Source organism: Mustelus asterias, chromosome 1, assembly GCF_964213995.1.
Source record: "Mustelus asterias chromosome 1, sMusAst1.hap1.1, whole genome shotgun sequence".
Lineage (NCBI taxonomy): Eukaryota > Metazoa > Chordata > Chondrichthyes > Carcharhiniformes > Triakidae > Mustelus > Mustelus asterias.
The window spans coordinates 1,443,276-1,467,623 of NC_135801.1; the positions used below are offsets into that span (position 1 = coordinate 1,443,276).

Here is a 24,348-nt window from a genome sequence, read left to right on the forward strand (position 1 = left end):
TCAACAGGACATCCCAACTCCTGTATTCAATCTTCTGAACAATGAAACCAAGCATGCCAAGTGCCTTCACCACTCTGTCCACCCAATACTCCACTTTCAAGGAGCTATGAACATGTACCCCTAGATCTCTTTGATCTGTAACTCTCCCCAACGCCCTATCATTAACTGAGTAAGTCGTGCCCTGGTTCAGTCTACCAAAATGCATTACCTTGCATTTGTCTAAATTAAACTCTATTTCCCACTCGTCAGCCCACTGGCCCAATTGGTCAAGATCCTGTTGCAATCGGAGATAACTTTCTTCACTGTCCACTATGCCACCAACCTTGGTGTCATCTGCAAACTTACTAACCATGCCTCCTATATTCTCATTCAAATCATTAATATAAATAACAAATAACAGTGGACCCAACACTGACCTGAGGCACACCGCTGGTCACAGGCCTCCAGTTTGAAAAACAACCCTCTACAACCATCCTCTGGCTTCTGTCAAGAAACCAATTTTGTATCCATTTAGATACCTCACCCTGGATCCCGTAAGATTTAACCTTACGCAGCAACCTACCATGCAGTACCTTGTCAAAAGCCTTGCTGAAGTCCATGTAGACAACATCAACTGCACTGCTCTCATCTACCTTCTTTGTTACCCCTTCAAAAAACTCAATCAAATTTGTGAGACATGATTTTCCACTCACAAAGCCATGCTGACTGTCTCTAATCAGTCCTTGCGTCTCTAAATGCCTGTAGATCCTGTCTCTCAAAATACCTTCCAACAATTTACCCACCACAGATGTGAGGCTCACCGGCCTGTAGTTCCCAGGCTTATCCCTGCAGCCCTTTTTAAACAAAGGCACAACATTTGCCAACCTCCAATTTTCAGGTACCTCACCCGTGACTATCGATGATTCAAATATCTCGGCTCGGGGACCCGCAATTTCCTCCCTAGCCTCCCACAATGTCCTGGGATATACCTCATCAGGTCCTGGGGTTTATCTATCCTGATGCGCTTTAAGACTTCCAGCACCTCTTTCTCTGTAATATGTACACTCCTCAAGATATCACTATTTATTTCCCCAAGTTCCCTAACATCCATGCCTTTCTCAACAGCAAATATAAATCGCATCCAATTCCCAGTTCTCTTTGGCTCTAATGCAGGGTCATCCAGCCTTGAAATGTTAGCTCTGTTTTCTCTGCACAGATGCTGTCAGAGTACAAGGAACAGTACAGCACAGGAACAGGCTCTTCGGTCCACCAAGCCTGCACTGACTGATACATGGTTTATATCCCTCTGTTCGCCTCCTTGAAGATACTCCTTGAACATTGCTAATGTGCCTGCTTCCGCCACCCATCACTGACAATGCGTTCCAGGCACCCACCACCCTGTGTGAAAAACTTTCCCCACACGTCTTCCCTAAACTTAGCCCCTCTCACCTTGAACCTGTGCCCTCTTGTAGTCAACCCTTCCACCCTGGCAAAAGGCCTCTGACTATCCACCCTGTCTATGCCTCTCATAATTTTGTAGACCTCTATCAGGTTGCTCCTCAGCCTCCATCTTTCCAGTGAAAACAATCCTAGTTTATTCAACCTCTCCTCATACCTAAAATCCTTCAAAACTGGCAACATCCTGGTAAACCTTCTTTGCATCTCCAAAGCATCCACGTCCTTCTGGTAGTGTGATGACCAGAATTTGCTGAGATTTAACAGCATTTTCTGTCTTTGTTTCAGATTCCAGCATCCATCGTAATTTGTTTTTATCTTGTAAATGTGAATTTCTGGGTCTGCATTGTGGCTTCACATCACCGAACAATTACACTGCATGTGAAAAATCGGACAAGTCATTGGGTATCTCACAATACGCATGAATTCCTCTACTCTCAGCTATCTTGCCACAAAAATGCTGAGTTCTTGAAACTGTGCCTAGCTGATCTAGCGCACAGATTCAATAAGTTACTTGAAACTGCTCTCATATGAGTCAAGAGAAGCCAGGATTATCAGCCCTTGCTGATTAGCCAGCTTAGACAAGGAACTGATGGATCAAGTCAGTGTTTGTGTGGGAAACTAGATGGAGTTGGAAGTGGCAGTGTTGATGGTCACACATGAATACCTGCAATACCACATCATGAACTGTTGAACCAATAAACTAATGACAGAATTTAAGATTAATGTGACTCGTTCCCTGTGCCATTAAATCATATTGAAACTCAGATCAATGCTGAGACTAACTGACAGATATTAACTTTAGCAACGACTGTAAGTTGTGACAAGTTATGATTAATGCAGATTTAGCTAAAGAGCACCATGACATTGGTTATGTCAATGTTCGGGGCATTTCAGTCAGCCACAATAGTCACTGGTACAGACCCACCCATGCTTCCCATTCAGACACCTGCCTTTCAGCAGTAAAGAGGTCAAGTCCTACCAGCCATGATTGAATGGCGGACGCGATGGGCCGAGTGGCCTAATTCTGCTCCTATGTCTTATGGTCCAAGTGGTGGACTGGCTCAGGATGAATGATCATACCAAGAATTTATCTGCAAGGTGCTAAATTGGGGATCATGAACCAGTTGCAAGTTTTAATTGGATCCGCACTGGTTGGTGTTGTTAAAATTAAAACACAGCGGCTTTCTTTTACAGAGAGAGTTTATTGACTTAGTTAGGTCACAGTTAACATTTCAGAGAGCTGGTACAGACTTGATGGACAAATGGCCTCTCTCTGTAACCATTCTCTGATTACATGAGTGTAACAACAAGGAAATGCTTAGTACACCCACCAGTGGTTCAGCTAGCTCCATTTATAGGTGTATGAACACCCATCACCTGTTTAACAATGCAATTACCATTAAACCGTACAAAACTGTAACAATATAATTGTCATTAAACCTTAACAACATAATTAATAAAACATGGACAGCATGTTGATCAAAGCTTTATCTAATCAGGAGTTTGAACTGGAAATGGGATTCTGGCAAAATGAGTGCAGTAAGTGACCTGTGACCTGTATAGGAAAGCCTGGCATTTGATAAAAATTGAACCTCCCCTCTTGCTGGGGACTAGTGTTTATCGAGACAGCAGATTGACAGTTATATCAGATTGACTGTATCTCCTGATACAGCCTGAAATAACTCCAAATTGAGGGCAAATATCTCGGCTGCCATGCTCAATGTCAAGGTGGAGGCTTCCCGAACTGGACGCTAACTATTTGTCTTTGGCTTCCCAAGGAAGCAGTTTTCTCATGAATGTGATTGAAATAGAAACACCTGAAGCGATGGATTTGCAAACTAAGAGCAGCTGGGCTGGGAGCACTCAGGCTCACCTCAGAAAACACCTGCACTGCAGAGAGAGGGAAAAACTGGCAAGGAAGGAAAACGGAGGAAAGTGATAACACAAAAGAGAATGAGAATTTTCAACCAATTTAGTCTGTTTAAACCGAAGTATTAAAGGTGAAATGATGGTATATTCAATTGTATTGAGCATTTCCTTGTTGTTACTCTCATGTAATCATAGAATAGTTGGTTTGAAGGAGACCATCTGGCCCATCATGTCTGTACCAGCTCTCTGAAATTCAGCCAGTCCAATTCCCCTGCCTTTTCCCTGTAGCTCTGTAATTTAGTTTACCTTCAGGTATTTATGCAATTCACTTTTGAAAGCCTTGATTTAATCTGTCTCCTTCACACTTTTAGGTTAAGCATTCCAGATTCTAACTATTAAAAGAAATTTCCTCTTGTCACTTCTGATTCTTTTGCCAATCAACGCAAATCTGTGCTCCCTGGTTCTTAATTGTTCCACTAAAGGGAATAGCTTCTCCCTATCCGGACCCTCATGACTTTGAACACCTTGTTCAGATCTCCTCTCAACCTTCCCAGGAAAACAGTCCCAACTTCTCCAATCTATCTACATAATTGAAGTCCCTCATCCCTGGAACTTTTTGTGCATCTTCTCTAAAACTTTACATCCTTCATAAATTATGGTACCCAGAATTGGACACTATACTTTGGTTTGAAGCCCAGCCAGTGTTTTATAAATGTTCACTGAACCTATCAAACCTTTGGGAAACAAGTCATCTATGAACCTGAGGGACTGCCTTAGAAGAAAAGACTATTTGATGCCTCTCGAAGACTTTAGAATTCCCCTTCTCTCTTTCTTGTATTTCTTTTTCGCCTCTGAACTTCCTTTTTTCAGCCTGACATTGCTGTTGGATTTCTAATAACACCTCGCCTCCAATGCAGTGATTATGGTACTATAGTACCCTCTAGTGTTAGTACAATTATTGACTACAAAACATTGATTAATCTCATGGCACTTTATCATTTGCTGTATCAAAATGTTCCCTCAAAAAATATACAAATGAATAAACATATCCACAAGTTGCACTCTTATAGCATCCTGATTATAGGGCAGCCCAAGGCTCTTCACAAGGCAAGAGCCAGGCAATGCAGAGCTCAAATTAAACACCAACAGTGCTAAGATCAGGAAATGCTTTGAAGTTCAGTAAAAGAAAGTCTATTTCAAAGTGTTTATTAAAATGCTCTTCAGAATAAATCAGAGGGGATTCAACTCAATCTGATTCTATTTCTAACTTACCTCATTTGATATGATTCCATCCTGACCTTGAAAGTACCACAAACTCCACACTCAGGCATCTCAATAACCCTCAATATGAATGATGGAGCATTTCAATAGAGACAAACGTGAGGGGTAGCAAGAACCTGTTTTGCAGCTGCTAAAGTTGTGTTGTTTGAAAGGATAAAGTTGATTTATTTTGGTTCTTCTACAAGTGACAATGATATCAGTGGGACATTATTTTCACAAACACAGAAAAAGCAGCATGACAGGCTGGTGTTGGGATTTTCCACATTGCGCTAATAGCTCGAAAAATAGGCTTTCAACATATGAACATATCAAAAGTTCTATCAAGGCTGTCCCATTCTGGGACTCCAGTGTAATTCCCCACCCCAGCACAGAACCTCCAGACAGGCAAAAACATCAGGAAAAACACTACAGGCCAACTGAAGAAAAATCTTTGTGATTTTCTCCTTCACTCCATCTCCCCATTCCTCCCCCTCCACCACAAAATGTAGTTAAGCAAATTCCAGAGATCAGGGCAGCTAGGCAACTCCTTCACTCACACACCCATCCTCAACCCATTGAACTTTTACATTTGGGTAACTTGGACACCTTCAGGAATGTATCCAGCTCTGTTCTGAACATTTGGAGGCATCTGCACTCACTGCCAAGTGGCAGCAACTTATTCAGAGATTAATGAAATGATCTGAAACGTCTTAACATCTATCCTAATTCTTTGCATTCATAATTTATACTTAATCTCCAATACCACTAACAATCAATCTAGCTTGAATAGACTATCCACTCGAACTGACTCTATCTCCTTTTGTTATTTTATAAGATCTCAATTGAATATCTTTGAAGTCTATGCTTTTGTAAAGGACATTTAACCTATTCTGTTAGCCGAATGTCTTTAAGGTATTAATCTATTAGCTCTACATTGATGCTTCTCTGACCCCATCACATGAAGGCACCAAAATTAGACACCGTATTCTATATATAGCCTGACATAGAATATATATGGATAATATTTCTTGCTTTATATTTAATTTTGGAGATAATATATTTTAGTACTCAGTCACTGTTTTGCACACAGGTCCTTTTCCTCCTCAGCAGCCTTCAGCACACTATCCTGTCTGATATAAGAAAGCTTTTAAAAAATTCATTATGGGATGTTCGCTCGGCCAGTATTTATTGCCCATCCCTAGTGGCCTTTGAGAAGGTGGTGGTGAGCTGCTTCTTGAACCTCTGCCGTCCCTGAGGTGTAGGCACACTCACAGTGCTGTTAGGGAAGGAGTTCCAGGATTTTTAACCCAATGATTGCAAAGAAATGGTGATATATTTCCAAGTCAGGATGGTGAATAATTTGGACGGGAACTTGCAGGTTCTGGTGTTCCCAGGTATTTACTGCCATTGTCCTTTTAGATGGTAGTGGTCATGGGTTTGGAAGGGACTGCCTAAGGAACCTACTTGAGTTCCTGTAATGCATCTTGTAGATGGAACACACTGCTGCCACTGTTTGTCGATGGTGGAAGGATTGAATGTTTGTGGAAGGGGTAGCAATCATGCTGGCTGCTTTGTCCTGGATGGTGTTGAGCTTCTTGAGTGTTATTGGAACTGCACCCATCCAGGCAAGTGGAGAGTATACAATTCCACTTCTGACATGTGCCTTGTAGATAGTCGCCAGGGTTTTGGAGTTAGGAGGTGAGTTACTTGCCGTTAGATTCCTAGCCTTTGACCTGCTCTTGTAGCCACAGTATTGACATGGTTGGTCTGGTTCAATTTTTGATCAATGGTAACCCCCAGGATGTTGATAATGGGAGATTAAGCGATGGCAATGCCATTGGATGTCAAGGGGCAATGGTTAGATTCTCTCTTGTTAGAGATGGCCAATGCCTGGTACAAATATTACTTGTCACTTGTCAGCCTAAGCCTGGGTATTGGTGACCAGTGCAGCTGCAGGTTAGGTTAGACAAGACAGCTCATTTGTAAAACCTACAGGCCCAGTGACCATTTCACACCCAAGGTAAAGACAAATTCAAGTGGAATTTCTCCCCTTGTGTAAGAGTCTGTAAGATGTCTAAGAGTTTAAAATCTTAATTTCCACATCCCTCTCAAAACATAGGAAAGAGGGATTCTCTTTGGGAAATAACTATACTTACTGCAGAGCTGACTAAACAGAGCAATAAATAGCTGGACAGAATTACAAGAGCATTAAACATTTAAAATTGATATCAAAGCAAAGTAAAATAATTTTTCAACTTCAGCGAGCAAAATGTCCATAGTTCCTCAGCGATATCACTGCTCTGCTTTCACCAACTTTTCTTCATTGCGTTAATAGGGTTGGTTTTGAACAGAAGCTGGGTGCAGGGAGTATTAACCATGCTTGATGGTTCTATTTGAAATGTGCTAGGTTGGGCTCTTGGTAAACAAGATGGGCGCTGTTCCTGGGGAAAAATCCAGCAGAGATCAACTCCCGAAAACAATCAAAAATAGCCTGCTCATCAAAGGAGCTCCTAGAATCGGAACTTACACGCTGAAAAAATGTACAGTTCAAATTTGCAAAGCCCTCCTGTTCTCACAAACAAGGTCAGACTGCTCACGGCGGTATTTTACCCACCCTGTTCAATAATTAAAGACGGCAAATAATCTATCTGATTACAGGATACAAAATACACAATCTTCTGTATGAGCTCAAAGAAATTCCTGCATGATGACTGCAGCACTGGTTTGTGATGTTTGGATAGAGGGAGGCAACTGAACTGTTCACCCAGTTTCCTGTTGCGAATGTACCTGCTCTGTATGTTCAGTCTTTACTTTAGCCTGTTCTCAGTTACAGACCTACTTCCTCTCACTGCCTTTCCCATTTAATAGCCCACCTATTCTTTTCTAATAAGGTGTGTACACCTATTTCATCATTTCCTGATATTACAAACAAAATGATCATCATTAAAGGGAACATAAATTGCATCAAGATATTCGTCAAAAATTGTAGCCATTCCTTCTTCCAGAAAGTGAGGACTCTACCCTTTTCTAATGTGCAATCTGAGTGAGTAACGGGGAATGGGTGTCAATCCTCCCACAGGGTGAACAGAGACCAGAGAGACAGGAGGATGGAGTTCAGCGAGGGGGACTTGTGGGGAGAGAAGAATAAGGATTGGGATTTGGGAGGCTGCAATTCAGGTGATTGCAGCAAAGGACACTGTGCACTGGACAGGAATGATTAGTGCTCGAAGGGATTGAAGGAATGCAGGAGTGTAAGGCCTGAGTGGAGAATGGGGTGAGGCCCAGCATTTCCTGCAGGGCTGAGAGCAGTTGCCACAAAGCAGCAGTCAGTAAAGGGCTGAGCACAGGAGCAGGAATCGTGGTCTTCACCGTTATAAGAGAAATGCAGGAACAGCACCACCATTGCACATGGACTTCTTTGACCTCACAAAGACCTTCGACATTGTCAGCCGTGAGGGATCATGGAGTATCCTACATTCCGGCTGCCCCCAAAAGTTTGTCATCCTCTGCCTGCTCCACGATGACACGCAATCCACGATCCTGACCAGTGGATCCACCACAAATCCAACTCGTGTTCAGACTGGGATCAAGTGAGGCTGTGTCATCACACTGATGCACTTTTCAATCTTCCTCACTGCAATGCTCCATCTCACCCTCAGCAAACCCCCGCTGGAGTGGAGCTCAACTACAGAACAAAGTGCCACCTCCACCACCTGCGCCATCTGCAGGCCAGATCCAAGATCATCCCACCCTCTCTCACTGAACTACAGTATGCAGATGATGCTTGCGGCTGTGCACACTCCGAAGCCGAGCGCCAAGCAGGCATCTCAAAACCCCAGAGAGCCCAGCAAAGCTTGCACATGCTCAGAACCCTCAGCACTGCGATCTACGCAATACCACTGGTGAATCTTGTAACAGTCGTTCTGGAATCATAGATGGAGAGGTAGACTGAGAACCATGAAAGTTCCTCTCCCCTCCTCCAGCAGAGTCCACTGGCAAACCTGGAAACAGAGGACCCACTTCCTGGTGAGCGCCCATAGCAGCATTACCTTCTGCCATGTTATCCGTAATGGCTGCTGACTCTGAAACCTTTCCTGACTCTGAGTCATAATAAGTATGGTCTTCGTGTCTGTGAATAACTCCTCTGTTTCACAGTTTCACAACCCAAGATTCTGGACCACTTTGGTTTGAAATCATGCAAAGTCCACATGTAGCCTGGACCATGGCCTATCAGCTCACTCCCAAGGATGAAGTGGTGCTGGTGGCGTCATCTTCTGGTTTATTTGACATGCCGAACAGGGCTTCACTTTGTCCTCCAAGTCCAAATCCATATTCGGCCACCAAACATACCATCTGACTAGACTTTTCATTCGGGAAGCACCTGGATGAACCTCATGAATTTCATCCATGACTTGCAAACCACCAGAGGGCGGAATTCTCACTCTTGATCCCCACAATATGCATCAATCCTGCAAACTTAACTCATCCCTACACTTCACACAAGGTTCAACTGATCATCTTCTGTGATAGTTGGCCATCCTTGCATCAGAAATCTTTTAACTTGCTACAGAATGGGATCTTTATTTGTCCACTGCTTAATCTGCTTTGCACTTACTGGAGAATGAGCAAATTTCTCAAGTAAGGAAATTGTCTCAGCAAGACACAAAAGCATAGAAACTTAGAAACGCAGAAACTAGAAGCAGGAGTAGGCCATTTGGCCCTTCAAGCCTGCTCTGCCATTAATTTTGATCATGGCTTATCATCGAATTCAATATCCTGATCCCCTATTCCCTCATATTCCTTGATCCCTTTAGCCCCAAGAGCTATATCTAATTTCTTCTTGAAATCAAACAACATTTTAGCCTCAACTACATTCTGTAGTAGTGAATTCCACACATTCACCACCCTCTGGGTGAAGAAATTTCTCCTCACCTCAGTTCACAAAGGTTTACCCCTTATCCTCAACTATGACCCCTAGTTCTGGACTCCCCCACCACTGGGAACATTCTTTCTGAATCTACCCTGTCAGAATTTTATAAGTTTCTATGAGATCCCTTCTCACTCTTCTAAACTCCAGTGAACATCATCCTAACCGACTTAGTCTCCCATCATATGACAGACCTGTCATCCCAGGAATCAGCCTGGTAAACCTTTGTTGTACTCCCTCTATAGCAAGGACATCCTTCCTCAGATAAGGACACCAAAACTGCACACAATACTCCTATACAATTGCAGCAAAACATCCCTATCCCTATACTCAAATCCTCTCGCTATGAAGGCCAACATACCATTTGCCTTCTTTACTGCCTGCTGTACCTGCGTGTTTACTTTCAGCGACTGATGCACGAGGACTCCACAGTCTCGCTGAGTATCCACCTCTCTCAATTTACACTCATTCAAGTAATGATCTGTCATTACTGAGACAACCGTGGTAATTATAGACCAGTAAGCCTTACTTCTGTTGTGGGCAAGGTTTTGGAAAGGATTATAAGAGATAGGATTTATAATCATCTAGAAAGGAATAATTTGATTAGGGATAGTCAATACGGTTTTGTGAAGGGTAGATCGTGCCTCACAAACCTTATTGAGTTCTTTGAGAAGGTGACCAAAGAGGTGGATAAGGGTAAAGCATTTGGTGTGGTGTATATGGATTTCAGTAAAGCGTTTGATAAGGTTCCCCACGGCAGGCTATTGCAGAAAATACAGAGGCATGGGATTGCGGGTGATTTAGCGGTTTGGATCAGAAATTGGCGAGCTGTAAGAATGCATGTCCACATGCAGAGTTTCACTGGCTGTCTTGTCTGGAGACAATACACATCTTTTTAGCCTGTCTTGATGCTCTCTCCACTCACATTGTTTCGTTTCTTAAAGACTTGATTAGTTGTAAGTATTCGCATTCCAACCATTATTCATGTAAATTGAGTCTGTGTCTTTATAAGCTCTGTTTGTGAACAGAATTCCCACTCACCTGAAGAAGGGGCTAAGAGCTCCGAAAGCTTGTGTGGCTTTTGCTACCAAATAAACCTGTTGGACTTTAACCTGGTGTTGTTAAACTTCTAGCTGTAAGAAGACAGAGGGTGGTGGTTGATGGGAAATGTTCATCTTGGAGTTCAGTTACGAGTGGTGTACCGCAAGGATCTGTTTTGGGGCCACTGCTGTTTGTCATTTTTATAAATAAGAACATAAGAAATAGGAGCAGGAGTAGGCCATCTATCCCCTCGAGCCTGCCCCGCCATTCAATAAGATCATGGCTGAATTGAAGTGGATCAGTTCCACTTACCCGCCTGATGCCTATAACCCCTAATTCCCTTACTGATCAGGAATCCATCTATCCGTGATTTAAACATATTCAACGAGGTAGCCTCCACCACTTCAGTGGGCAGAGAATTCCAGAGATTCACCACCCTCTGAGAGAAGAAGTTCCTCCTCAACTCTGTCCTAAACTGACCCCCCTTTATTTTGAGGCTGTGCCCTCTAGTTCTAGTTTCCTTTCTAAGTGGAAAGAATCTCTCCACCTCTACCCTATCCAGCCCCTTCATTATCTTATAGGTCTCTATAAGATCCCCCCTCAGCCTTCTAAATTCCAACAAATACAAACCCAATCTGCTCAGTCTCTCCTCATAATCAACACCCCTCATCTCGGGTATCAACCTGGTGAACCTTCTTTGCACTCCCTCCAAGGCCAATATATCCTTCCGCAAATAAGGGGACCAATACTGCACACAGTATTCCAGCTGCGGCCTCACCAATGCCCTGTACAGATGCAGCAAGACATCTCTGCTTTTATATTCTATCCTCCTTGCGATATAGGCCAACATCCCATTTGCCTTCTTGATCACCTGTTGCACCTGCAGACTGGGTTTTTGCGTCTCATGCACAAGGACTCCCAGGTCCCTCTGCACAGCAGCATGTTGTAATTTCTTTCCATTTAGATAATAATCCAATTTGCTATTATTTCTTCCAAAGTGAATAACCTCGCATTTGTTAATGTTATACTCCATCTGCCAGATCCTCGCCCACTCACTCAGCCTGTCCAAATCTCTCTAAATGACCTGGATGAGAGTGTAGAAGGATGGGCTAGTAATTTGCGGATGATACTAAAGTCGGTGGAGTTGTGGACAGTGCAGAAGGATGTTTCAGGTTACAGAGGGACATAGATAAGCTGCAGAGCTGGGCTGAGAGGTGGCAAATGGAGTTTAATGTGGAAAAGTGTGAGGTGATTCACTTTGGAAGGAATAACAGGAATACAGAGTACTGGGCTAATGGTAAGATACTTGGTAGTGTGGATGAGCAGAGAGATCTCGGTGTCCATGTGCATAGATCCCTAAAAGTTGGCACCCAGGTTGATAGGGTTGTTAAGAAGGCGTACGGTGTGTTAGCTTTTATTGGTAGAGGGATTGAGTTTTGGAGCCATGAGGTCATGTTGCAGCTGTACAAAACTCTGGTGCGGCCGCACTTGGAGTATTGCATTATAGGAAGGATATGGAAGCATTGGAAAGGGTGCAGAGAAGATTTACCAGGATGTTGCCTGGAATGGTGGGAAGGTCTTATGAGGAAAGGCTGAGTGACTTGAGGCTGTTTTCGTTAGAGAGAAGAAGGTTAAGAGGTGACTTAATAGAGGCATACAAGATGATCAGAGGATTAGATAGGGTGGATAGTGAGAGCCTTTTTCCTCGGATGGTGTTGGCTAGCATGAGGGGGCATAGCTTTAAATTGAGGGGTGAGAGATATAGGACAGATGTCAGAGGTAGGTTCTTTACTCAGAGAGTAGTAAGGGCGTGGAATGCCCTGCCTGCAACAGTAGTGGACTCGCCAACATTAGGGGCATTTGAATGGTCATTGGATAAACATATGGAGGATATTGGAATAGTGTAGGTTAGATGGGCTTTAGATTGGTTTCACTGGTCGGCGCAACATTGAGGGCCGAAGGGCCTGTACTGCGCTGTAATGTTCTATGTTCTAACCAGCTTTCTATCCATCTCAAGACATTACCTGCAATCCTGTGTAATCTTATTTGAGATCTTGTCGAAAGCCTTCTGAAATCACATCCACTGGTTCTCCTTGGTCAACTCTACTGGTTACATCCTCAAAGAATTCCAATAGATTCGTCAAGCCAAAACTCTGTTGCCTCTAATTTGGATCAGGTTCCGTTCATTCATCACCCCGTGCTCACAGGCTTATAACACATGGATTTTAAAACTGTGTTCAAATCTCCCTCAAAGGCCTTACTCCTCCCTTTCCCAGTAACCTCCTCCCTACAATTCTTCAATGTATCTGCGCTCCTCCAATGCTGGCTTTTTGTGTATTCCTGATTTTCAATGCTGCACCATTGGCAGCTATGATTTCCCTTTTGTAAATCCATGCTGACTTTGTCTGATTATACCACTGCCTTCCAAATGCTGAGTTATTAAATCCTTGATAATGGATTCTAGCAACTTCCCCAGTACCGACGTTAGGCTCACTGGCCTATAGTTCTCTGTTTTCTCTCTACCTCCCTTTTTGAATGGCGGGCTTACATTAGTTACTCTCCAATACTCCAGAGTCCAAAGAACTTTGGAAAATAATCACCAATTGATCTACTATTTTCAGGGCAACTTCCTTAAGTACTCTGAGATGAAGATTGTCAGGAGATTTAGCCACCTTCAATCCCAACAATTTCCCCAAAACCATTTCTATATTAATGCTGATTTCCTTCAGCTCCTCACTAAAACATGTTTCTCTCAGCACTCCTGGTACATTGCTTCAGTCTTCACAAAGGAAGACATGAACAAAGTACAAATTTAGTTCCTCAGCTATTTCTTTATTCCCCATTATGAATTCTCCCGTTTGACTATAAGGGGCCTACATTCATTTTTGTCAATCTTTTTCTCTTTACATATCTATAGAAACTTTAACAGTCAGTTTTTATGTTCCCCGCCAGCTTACTTTCATATTCAATTTTTCCCTTCTTAATCAATCCCTTGGTCCTCCTTTGCTGAATTTTAAACTGCTCCCAATCCTCAGGCCTATTGCTTTCTCTTGCCAATTTGTTTGCTTCTTCCTTGAATCTGATACTATCTCTAATTTCCCTTGTAAGCCATGGTTTGGCCACAATTCCCTCACCACTCTTGCGCCAAACAGGAATAAACAGCTTCTCGAGTTCACCTATTCGTTCTTTAAAAGCCTGCCATTGTCTGTCCACTGTCTTTCCTTTTAGTACTGTTTCCCAGTCCATCATGGCCAATTCATGCCTCAAACCATCATAGTTACCTTTATTGAGATTCAGGACCCTGGTCTCACAATCATTACAGTCACTCGTCCCCAAGGCTTCTCTCACAATTAGATTGCCGACTAATCCTTTCTCATTGCACAACACCCAGTCCAAGATGGCCTCTCCCTTGTTGGTTCCTTAACGTATTGCTCCAGAAAACCATCTGTTTGCACTCAGAAATTCCTCCTCTATTGTACTGTGACTAATTTGACTCTCCCAATCTAAATGCAGGTTAAAGTTACCCATAATCACAGATGTTTGTTTAACACATGTATCTCTGATTTCCTGTCCAATGCTATTCTCAATATTACCACAGCAATTTGATGGTCTGTATTCCACCCCCATCAATGGTTTTGCCCCTTGTTGTTTCTTAACTCGACCCATACAGATTCCACATTGTCTATGCTAATATCTTTCCTCAATATTGTATCAATATCATCTTTAATCAACAATGCAACTCCACCACCTTTTCCTTTCTGTCTGTCCCTCCTAAACACTGAATAGCCTTCAATGTTTGGTTCCCATCCTTGCTCACCTTGGAGCCACGTCTCCGTAATGCCAACTATATCATCCCCCTTTACATCTATCTGTGCAACTAATTCATCCATTTTGTTTCGAATGCTTCGAGCATTCAGGTACAAAACCTTAAGGTGTGCACTTTAACATTTCTTTTCCCCTTCCTCCTATTTTTTTTACTTGATCCTTATCTGACTCTGGCCCTTGATTTCTCTGCCTACCACTTTCCTTATTCTCCTTACTGTCTTTTCCTCTTGTTCTTAATTCCCCCTGCTCTGAATCCTTACATAGATTCCTATTCCCCTGCCATATTAGTTTAAACCCTCCCCAACCACTCTAGCAAGTACCCCCGCCAAGGACATCAGTCCCGATCCTACCCAGGTGTAACCCGTCCAGATTGTACAGGTCCCACCTCCCCCAGAACCTTGACACCAGTTCTTCCTCTACCCACTATACAGTCAAGGTGACTGCGACGACATCTCCCAGGATGCTCCTTGGTGAAGTCTCTGCCACCTCTGCTTGGATGGCAAATCCGGTAAAGGGAAATGAGTCAACGTGTCTGAGTCTTTCCTTGCTCAGTACACAATATTGTACTGATAAGCTGACAATAGAACATAGAACATAGAACATTACAGCGCAGAACAGGCCCTTCGGCCCACGATGTTGCACCGACCAGTTAAAAAAACAAAAAACAAACTGTGACCCTCCAACCTAAACCAATTTCTTTTCGTCCATGAACCTATCTACGGATCTCTTAAACGCCCCCAAACTAGGCGCATTTACTACTGATGCTGGCAGGGCATTCCAATCCCTCACCACCCTCTGGGTAAAGAACCTACCCCTGACATCGGTTCTATAACTACCCCCCCTCAATTTAAAGCCATGCCCCCTCGTGCTGGATTTCTCCATCAGAGGAAAAAGGCTATCACTATCCACCCTATCTAAACCTCTAATCATCTTATATGTTTCAATAAGATCCCCTCTTAGCCGCCGCCTTTCCAGCGAAAACAATCCCAAATCCCTCAGCCTCTCCTCATAGGATCTCCCCTCCATACCAGGCAACATCCTGGTAAACCTCCTCTGCACCCTCTCCAAAGCCTCCACATCCTTCCTGTAATGTGGGGACCAGAACTGCACACAGTACTCCAAGTGCGGCCGCACCAGAGTTGTGTACAGTTGCAACATAACGCTACGACTCCTAAATTCAATCCCCCTACCAATAAACGCCAAGACACCATATGCCTTCTTAACAACCTTATCTACTTGATTCCCAACTTTCAGGGATCTATGCACACATACACCTAGATCCCTCTGCTCCTCCACACTATTCAAAGTCCTCCCGTTAGCCCTATACTCAACACATCTGTTATTCCTACCAAAGTGAATTACCTCACACTTCTCCGCATTAAACTCCATCCGCCACCTCTCGGCCCAACTTTGCAACCTGTCTAAGTCTTCCTGCAAACTACGACACCCTTCCTCACTGTCTACCACACCACCGACTTTGGTGTCATCAGCAAATTTGCTAATCCACCCAACTATACCCTCATCCAGATCATTAATAAATATTACAAACAGCAGTGGCCCCAAAACAGATCCCTGAGGTACACCACTTGTAACCGCACTCCATGATGAATATGTAAGCACCCAGCGCTGTATTCTAGCTGAGGCCATGGGAAGATACATTCCGACTCACTGTAAAGACTCAGCAATGGTTTATGATGAGTATATATGGTGAACCAACGACTGATGGAATCTTTCACTGAAAAACAATAGCTAGGAGTAGCTTCTTCATCTAACCGTGAATATCCCTTTTCAGCCTTTGTCAGTATCCTAGATGCAAAACCAATGGTTTTTTTGGATCCATCCTGCATTAAATGAGGAAGTACCGCCCCCACATGTAGAGCGAGGCATCGCACGACAGGATAGACTCTGTGTCTGGATCAAAATGGACTAGCAGATTAACCAATTGCGGAAGTGCTTTCACATCCTTGAAAGACTTCTTCTTTGCGGACTCCCACTTCCATTTGGTTTCTTCGTGCAGAAGTAGATAATAATGGAGCCAACACTGTTGACAGCAAAAACTTTCCATAATAGTTCACAAGGCCCAAAGATGACCTGAGCTCAGCCACATTCCTGGGCTGTGGAGCTTCCTTAGCCGCTCGGACTTTCCCTTCCACAAGAGATAAACCTTGTGCAGTGATTCTGTGGCTGAGATACTCCACACTTTGTGCCTGGAAAATGCAATTGCTCCACTTCAGATACAGTCCTGCTTCTGAAAACCTTTTTAGCATTTGATTCAGATTGCTGAGATTCTCCTCCTCAGCCTTCCCTGTAATCAAGATGTCACCCAAGTAGACTGCTGCATGAGGAATGCCTCGCAACAGGTTGTCCATCGTTCTTTGGAAAATTGCCATTCTGGGGATACCCCAAAAACCATATGATTGTATCTGAACAGACCTTTATGTGTGTTAATTGTAACGTACTGCTTAGCGTCCTACTCCAGCAAGAGCTGTTGATAGGCATGGCTCATGTCAAGTTTGGAGAACATCTTGCCTCCAGCAAGAAATGAAAGCAAATCTTCCACCCTCGGTAACGGATAAGCATCTAATTGGGAAACCTGATTAATTGAGAGTTTATAATTGTCACATACACAATACCATTATGTTTAAGGACAGGAACAATTGATGCTGCCCAACAAGAAAACTGAACAGGGTCAATAATTACAAGCTTTTGATGCCGCTCCAAATCCTCCTCCACTTTACTTGGCATAGGGCATTGCTCTGGACCTGAAAACGTGAGGGTCTACAAATAACTTCATTGCAGTAGCTCACAACATACCCAGTTCATCCTTGAAGACTTCAGGATACTTCTTAACAACATCCTCGATCACCCTAGTGTGCTTGATCTCACATTCCCACTTCAATAGAATTTTGCTAAGTCGGTAATGCCCTAGCAAACTAGGCCTCTTCACTTTTATCACAAGAAGGCGTGACCTTGCTTCTTGTCTGTTGTGTGCAATATGCATTTCCAATGCTCTGAGTAATGATTTGGAATCTCTGGTGCATGGCCAAGGTTTGATCTCTGCCTGAGTTAGGGATTATACTCGATTAGAGGCCCAAGTCGACTTATTTGTTTCTTCACTAATTACTGATGTGGAGGCTCCTGTGTCCACCTCCATCTTGATTTGCTCACCATCGATCACTACTGTGGTATAAATAGGCTTCATTCGCGCCTCACCCACATTAAACGTGCTGTAAGCTTGCTCCTCTGCCTGCTCTGAGCTGTCTAGGTGATGTGTTGCTGATTGAGGCTTCTTCAAATTTCAATTATTTTGCTCAGCCTTCGCCTTGCGTTTCACACCCCTGCATTTCTTCACTAAATGAGCATTCTTGTTGCATTGGTGACACTCAGCATCCATAAATGTGCAATGATTCACATGGTGTCCCTCTGCGTCTAAAACACTCCACTGCTTTCACCTTTTTGCTTGGAACCTCTTTCTTCATTTGATGTAGCACCTGCCAGGGCACCAACATTAGCCCTCTGAATATCTTTAGCGTTACAGACAGCCACTCCCATGCCCTGTGCAATTTCTAGAGCCTTCTCTTGTATTGATGCCCATATCCCATGTCTGAACGATCTCCTCCTTCTTCTGTGACACCTCCAAATGTCCCATTTGTACCATGAAAGCTGTTGCAAATGACTGTCTTCCCAAGAGTTTTTAAAGCACAAACATTGATTCAAAAGCATGTCTTTTTCTGAGAATCTAACTGCAATTAAGACCAGGAGTCTCTCTGTGTGTGATACTTCAGTTTAATCCAACATTTGAAAGTAAACACTGAACAAAGAATTCCAAATTGAATTTCTACAATCTTTTATATAGCATATTAAATTTCCATGATGTATTCCTCTGTGTAATAACAATCCTCTTTCTAAATTTAGCTGACCATGCCTCATTTATATTTAATAGATCATCTTTCTTATACTCTATCAATCATCCAAACCTTCCTCAGTGTCCAACCGATGGGCCTCTAACTCAAAAAATACTTTGCACCTTATCTTGCTTTATTCGGAAGTGACAAGGCCATACCTTGTTCCTCTTTGGCCATTGGTCATAAGGTTCAATTTCAGAGAACATTGGTGGGATCCCTGCCACTCTTCTTAGAAGTAACTTCTGTCTGAAAAAGAATCTTAGTTTCCAATCTTTACCTATAGCAACTGTCCTTTGCTACCATGTTAAATGGAACCAGGCCAGGTGAAGAAGTAGGAAACAAGACACAATTCTTCTCTTGAGGGCAAGTTTATTCACAGAATGCAGAATTAGAGATCACTGCCTTCTACCTACTAATCCCCTCACTGCTCTAGCAGTTCCTTTTTGAATGTTGTTGTTTCTCTGTCCACACCTAGAGGCGCACAAAGCAGACTTTCATCTCTTTCCAGAGTGAGGATTTTCCTGGAATAGGTCACTAGCCTGTTGCCAGAGGCTTCTTGCTTGAGGGGCATCAAACCTGCTTGACCAGGAGTCTCTCCCACTCTTACCACCTGCTGTTGCTGTCTCTTGGAAGGATTTTGCAGGTTGATACTCAACCTGTTGACCACATTATGAACGTACCTTCCTTGGGGTGGAAGTCCTGGGGTGGAACTCAAACCCAGAGCTTCTAGCTCAGAGGCAGCAATGTTATGCACCGTGTCATGAGACCTCCCCTTTTTAAATGTGCTAATGAACAATAAATAGACTCGATGATATTGATTGATTCAAAGTGACGGTAAATAGCAAATAGATTTCTTACCTGAATACTGCTCCAGTTCTTTTAGTTTCTCTCCATTTATATCTGTTGCAATGACCACAGCACCTTCCTTTCCAAATGCCTCAAAATTAAATACAGAAAACAGGAAAGTTATTTTGGTGAGTTTTGCATGACTACAGGTTAGTTTATATTCTATCTAATGCTATTCTAAAATCAAAAGCAATTTGAAAAATGCATGAATATGATTTCTAAAGATAGCAGCTTTACGATTTGATCCATGTGGGTCCTGATTCTTATTTAATGGACATCATCAGTCACAGCATGGGAATTAAAATCTGAAATCAGCAGGACAACTTCCCACATTGTACATTAAAAATGGAAACTTACAATTGCACATGCCCGCCCAATGCCTTGTGCTGCTGCTGAGAGAATGATCACTTTTCCATCAAGACGGCCCATCTCCCTTTAAAAAAAAACAAGAAATTATATACACAGTGATGCACTATCAATCAAGCAAAGACTAGTTTGTATGCAAGAACAAATAGGCTTTTATTAGCAAAAGACTTGGAGCACACCCATGCCGATGAACTGGTCCAGAGACTGAGGCAGGGGGTGGGGAGCAGTCACCTTTATACCTGGACCAGGGGGGGGGAGGAGTCCCGGGCAGGGTCAGCAGGGACGTGTCCAGGCATGTCTCACACACACACAGGCAATAAGCTAACAGTGGTTTACCACACATAGCAAAACTTTCCTTCTTGTCAATATAATACTGTACCTTTCGACAACAGTATATTCCGTCTAAAGTGAACATTCGGGGTCTGAATTCTCTGGCCTTGCCCGCAACTCTAATCTTGTTGCAGTTAATGGAGATTTGAGCTGAGCACCAAATTCTCTATTCGCACTGGCAGGGGCAGTGGGGCGTGAACAGCCGGAGGGTTCCAGACTTGGGGGGGGGGGGGGGGGGGGGGGGGGAAGAATCTCCCACACTCTGTGCACTGCGTAAATTTACTAGCGTAAATCAGTGAGCGGGGCCTATTCCCACTGGAGAGGCCGGCAGCATAGCGCTGAGCAGGCCATTGAGCATGCGCTGATCTGTCAGTGCCGAGATCAGCGTATGCACGGTAGCTCCTGTCTGCCAACCTCCCAATTGCTGGCCAGCCCTGTGACCCCCACAACACCGCCCCTCTGCTGCCTGATTGCTGGCCCCCAAGCATGCCCGGGCCCTGCCCCAACCCCTCTCCCCCGCAGCCTTGATCTCCCATTCAACACCCCAGGCCCCACCCTGATGGCCAGCCCCAATCACTGGCCGCCCTCCCTCTGCTCGCGATCCCAAAGTGCAGAGTGTAGGTCAGGGAGCAGAGGGGCGTTGTGTTCTTGTTGAGGCTTGTGTTCTCTCTCGCTAACATCTGAAGATCCTATCTCACTCGACGCTGTAAGTACACACTAGGCTGAGTTTTAAGAGTTTTCCAATTAAACTGCCAGATGCCTCTCCTGTGTAGTTTCCTGTCCATCTATTTTTATTGATGTTATATTTTTGTTGCTCATTTCCCATTCCTGGCTTTCTAACCATGCACTCTCTATATTCAATGGCATTTCTCACTTTTGATCCTCTATATAACTAGTCTTCTGTACTCTCTATTTATAACCCTATGCAACATGGTAACAGTAAACTTCATGGAAATCATTGATATACAACAGAAACAAATGTATTGATTCGACTGAGATCCTCTTGTTCAGTAACTCAGAACACTCGGCTTGTTAAGCATCTTTAAAAAAACGTAATAAATCGAGGGCAACTTGATGTGGCTCAAAGTAACAAAGGCTTTATTGCCAATGATAAAGAAATATTTACAATAAAAGAATCAGGCAAAATAACTATGCAACTGCACAACACACCTCCCTCGCTCCAATTGAGGATCCTACCCGACCTGGGATACACACCCTTCCATTTGATTGGCTAGGCTTCCCACCTTGATGCATCATTGGGTCTGGCCTGATCACATGGCCCTCAGGTAATGCCCACTTAAAGGGGTCACGCTGCCCCAAAAAACATGTAAAACCCAGTGGACTACTTTTTAATCCTAACACGTTTGTTTCTCCTGATACTTCTCTATAGTCTATCTCAGGTTATTTTCAGTCATTTCCCCGTTACCAATATAAACTAGTTTATCTGTTCTCTACTGTTCACAATCCTGTGCAATCTGTATAAACAGCAGAATGTTTGAGTCTCTGCTTTATGTTGCTCAGGGCTAAGGCTGGGTTACTTAGAACATAGAAAAACTACAGCACAAACAGGCCCTTCAGCCCACAAGTTGCGCCGGTCATGTCCCTACCTACCTAGGCTATATATAGGCTTACCTATAACCCTCAATCCTATTAAGTCCCATGTACTAATCCAGAAGTCTCTTAAAAGACCCTATCGAGTTTGCCTCCACCATCATTGACAGCAGCCGATTCCACTCACCCACCACCCTCTGAGTGAAAAACTTACCCCTGACATCTCCTTTGTCCCTACTCCCCAGCACCTTAAACCTGTGTCCTCACATAGCAGCCATTTCAGCCCTGGGAAAAAGCCTCTGAGAATCCACCCGATCTATACCTCTCAACATCTTGTACACCTCTATCAGGTCACCTCTCATCCTTCGTCTCTCCAAGGAGAAAAGACCGAGCTCCCTCAGCCTATCCTCATAAGGCATGCCACATAATCCAGGCAACATCCTTGTAAATCTTCTCTGCACCCTTTCAATAATTTCTACATCCTTCCTGTAATGAGGCGACCAGAACTGAGCACAGTACTCCAAGTGGGGTCTGACGAGGGTCTTATAAAGCTGCATCATTATCTCCCAACTCCTAAACTCAATCCCTCAATTGATGAAGCCCAGCACACCATACGCCTTCTTAACCACCTCCTCTACCTGCAAGGCCAATTTAAGAGTCCTATGGACCCAGACCCCAAGGTCCTTCTGATCCTCTACACTGCTAAGAGTCTTACCCTTGATATTATACTCCTTCATCCCATTTGACCTGCCAAAATGTACCACCACATATTTATCCGGGTTGAAGTCCATCTGCCACTTCTCTGCCCAGTCTTGCATCCTATCTATGTCACGCTGCAGCTTCTGACATCCCTCCAACCTATCCACAACACCACCAACCTTTGTGCTGTCGGCAAACTTACCAACCCATCCCTCCACTTCCTCATGCAGGTCATTTATGAAAATGACAAACAGCAAGGGTCCCAGAACAGATCCCTGGGGCACTCCACTGGTGACCGACCTCCATTCAGAAAAAGACCCATCTACAACCACTCTCTGCCTTCTGCAGGCAAGCCAGTTCTGGATCCACAAGGCAACAGCCCCTTGGATCCCATGCCCTCTCACTTTCTCGAGAAGTCTTGCATGGGGGACCTTATCGAACGCCTTGCTGAAGTCCATGTAAACCACATCTACCGCTTTTCCTTCGTCAACGTGTTTAGTCACATTTTCAAAGAACTCCACCAGGTTCGTAACGCACGATTTGCCTTTGACAACTACTACTTGCCTTTGACTACTTTTGAGCATACTAAAACTTCTCTAAATGTTCATAAATCCAAATCATTCCCATTGCTTCATTGCTACCAAATAAACCTGTTGGACTTTAACCTGGTGTTGTTAGACTCCTTACTGTGTTTACCCCAGTCCAATGCCGGCATCTCCACATCATTACTTCATTCCAAACATGCTGATTTTAAATTGAAGTTTATCTTCCATGCAGTCCAAAAAGAGCACTGCATCAAAATTTGGATTTAGTTGTGTTCTTAGGTTGTCATGAATTATATTTTCGTATATGTTTTAATTAGTAATTTTTGTACAGTTAACTTTTTTTTAAAGTTGGAAGCTACAGTTAGCCTTTTGTCTGGAACTAGGACAATAGGGGAGGTCATTCTATGCTTCAATATGTTCCATCATTTAATTGGATCATGGATGCTCCGTATCTGAACTCCATCTACCTGCTTTGTATCTGTTGACCTTAATACCCTGCCCAATTAAAATATATCACTCTCAGTTTTCAAACTTCTAATTGATCTCAGCCTCAAGAGTTTCTGGGGTGACAGAGTTCCACTTTTCCACAACCTTTTCCGTGCTTTATGGTGTTGCTGCTGGTTTATCCAGATCTCACTTTAAGGTTTGCTCCTTGGTTCTGAATTTTCCCCATAAGATGTTGCTTGTGTTGGAAATCAAAGAGCTAATTAGCTCTCCTGTGAACACAACTTTATAACTGCACACGTTAAATAACAAGATGGGAGAAATAGGAGAGGAAAAGAGGATTTGAGGGTGAGAATATCATCCATTATCAGAGCGAGAGCTTTTCTGTACCATGTAATGGTAAACCTATGTGCTTTTGTTGTGAGCTTTTCTCATTTCAAGTCTCGCTGTCATTTCCATGCTTGCCGTGAGCCCACCAACTTTCCAAGAGATTCCGAAGTTCATTCTTTGTAAGTTAAGGTTTTGAAAATCATTTTGCAAAACAGATATTTTCAGTAAATTTTTTAACCCCAAGCTGAGATTGTAGTTTTGAACAAGGATGTGAGCACTGCTGCCTGTGTACAAAGTTCATGGACCAGTGATATTATACCTTTCCTATTCTCAGAAAACAATCAATTAGGAAAGTATATTTCAGATCTGTCTTGTCATGCAGTAATCAGCAGCTCTCAGATCTAAATAACGATGTTGAATTCAGTTGTCCAGAGGTGGCATATTTAAGTTCGGCATAATCCAGGCAAGCCTCAGCTGGTTGCATTTGTAAACACAGCGTCTGATGAAGAATTGCCGAGCATTCTGCCATTTAGCCATGGGTGTGCAGATCAAGAAAACCCTGATGTCTGTTATTCAACAAGCCAACGTATCATTAGAGACCTACAGCCATCATTACTGATAGCATGCCAGCAATGCTAGGATCAGAAATAGAATTTAACGGACTTTGTAAAGCTGATGACAGCTTTCCTGAATTCTGGAAATTTGATTGTTTCATTCATTGAAATATCAGAATTTGTTCTGAGAGATTGCTTTACAAAGTCTAAAATCTTACAGACTGAGGGACTCAATGATGGAAATCTTTCATAGAAACATAGAAAAACTACAGCACAATACAGGCCCTTCAGCCCACAAAGATGTGCCGAACATGTCCCTACCTTAGCGATTACTAGGCTTACCTATAACCCTCTATCTTACTAAGTTCCATGTACTTATCTAAAAATCTGTTAAAAGACCTTATCGAATCCGCCTCCAC

General features: G+C 43.3%; 1 protein-coding gene across 5 annotated transcripts in view; it reads right to left on the minus strand.

The window, feature by feature from the left end:
• bdh2 (3-hydroxybutyrate dehydrogenase, type 2) overlaps positions 1-24,348 on the minus strand; it is a 104,300-nt gene that overhangs the window by 44,488 nt on the left and 35,464 nt on the right. For 4 of the 5 annotated variants that reach the window (XM_078202727.1, XM_078202857.1, XM_078202784.1 and 1 more), the window contains exons 2-3: positions 19,468-19,543; positions 19,123-19,201 (exon numbers count right to left, since the gene is read on the minus strand). In XM_078202727.1, coding sequence (XP_078058853.1) covers positions 19,123-19,201; positions 19,468-19,539 — 151 coding nt within the window. In that variant the 5' untranslated portion in view covers positions 19,540-19,543. Of the gene's footprint in view, positions 1-19,122; positions 19,202-19,467; positions 19,544-20,089; positions 20,125-24,348 lie in introns of those variants that run through there. The other variant, XM_078202668.1, reaches the window with a different exon arrangement.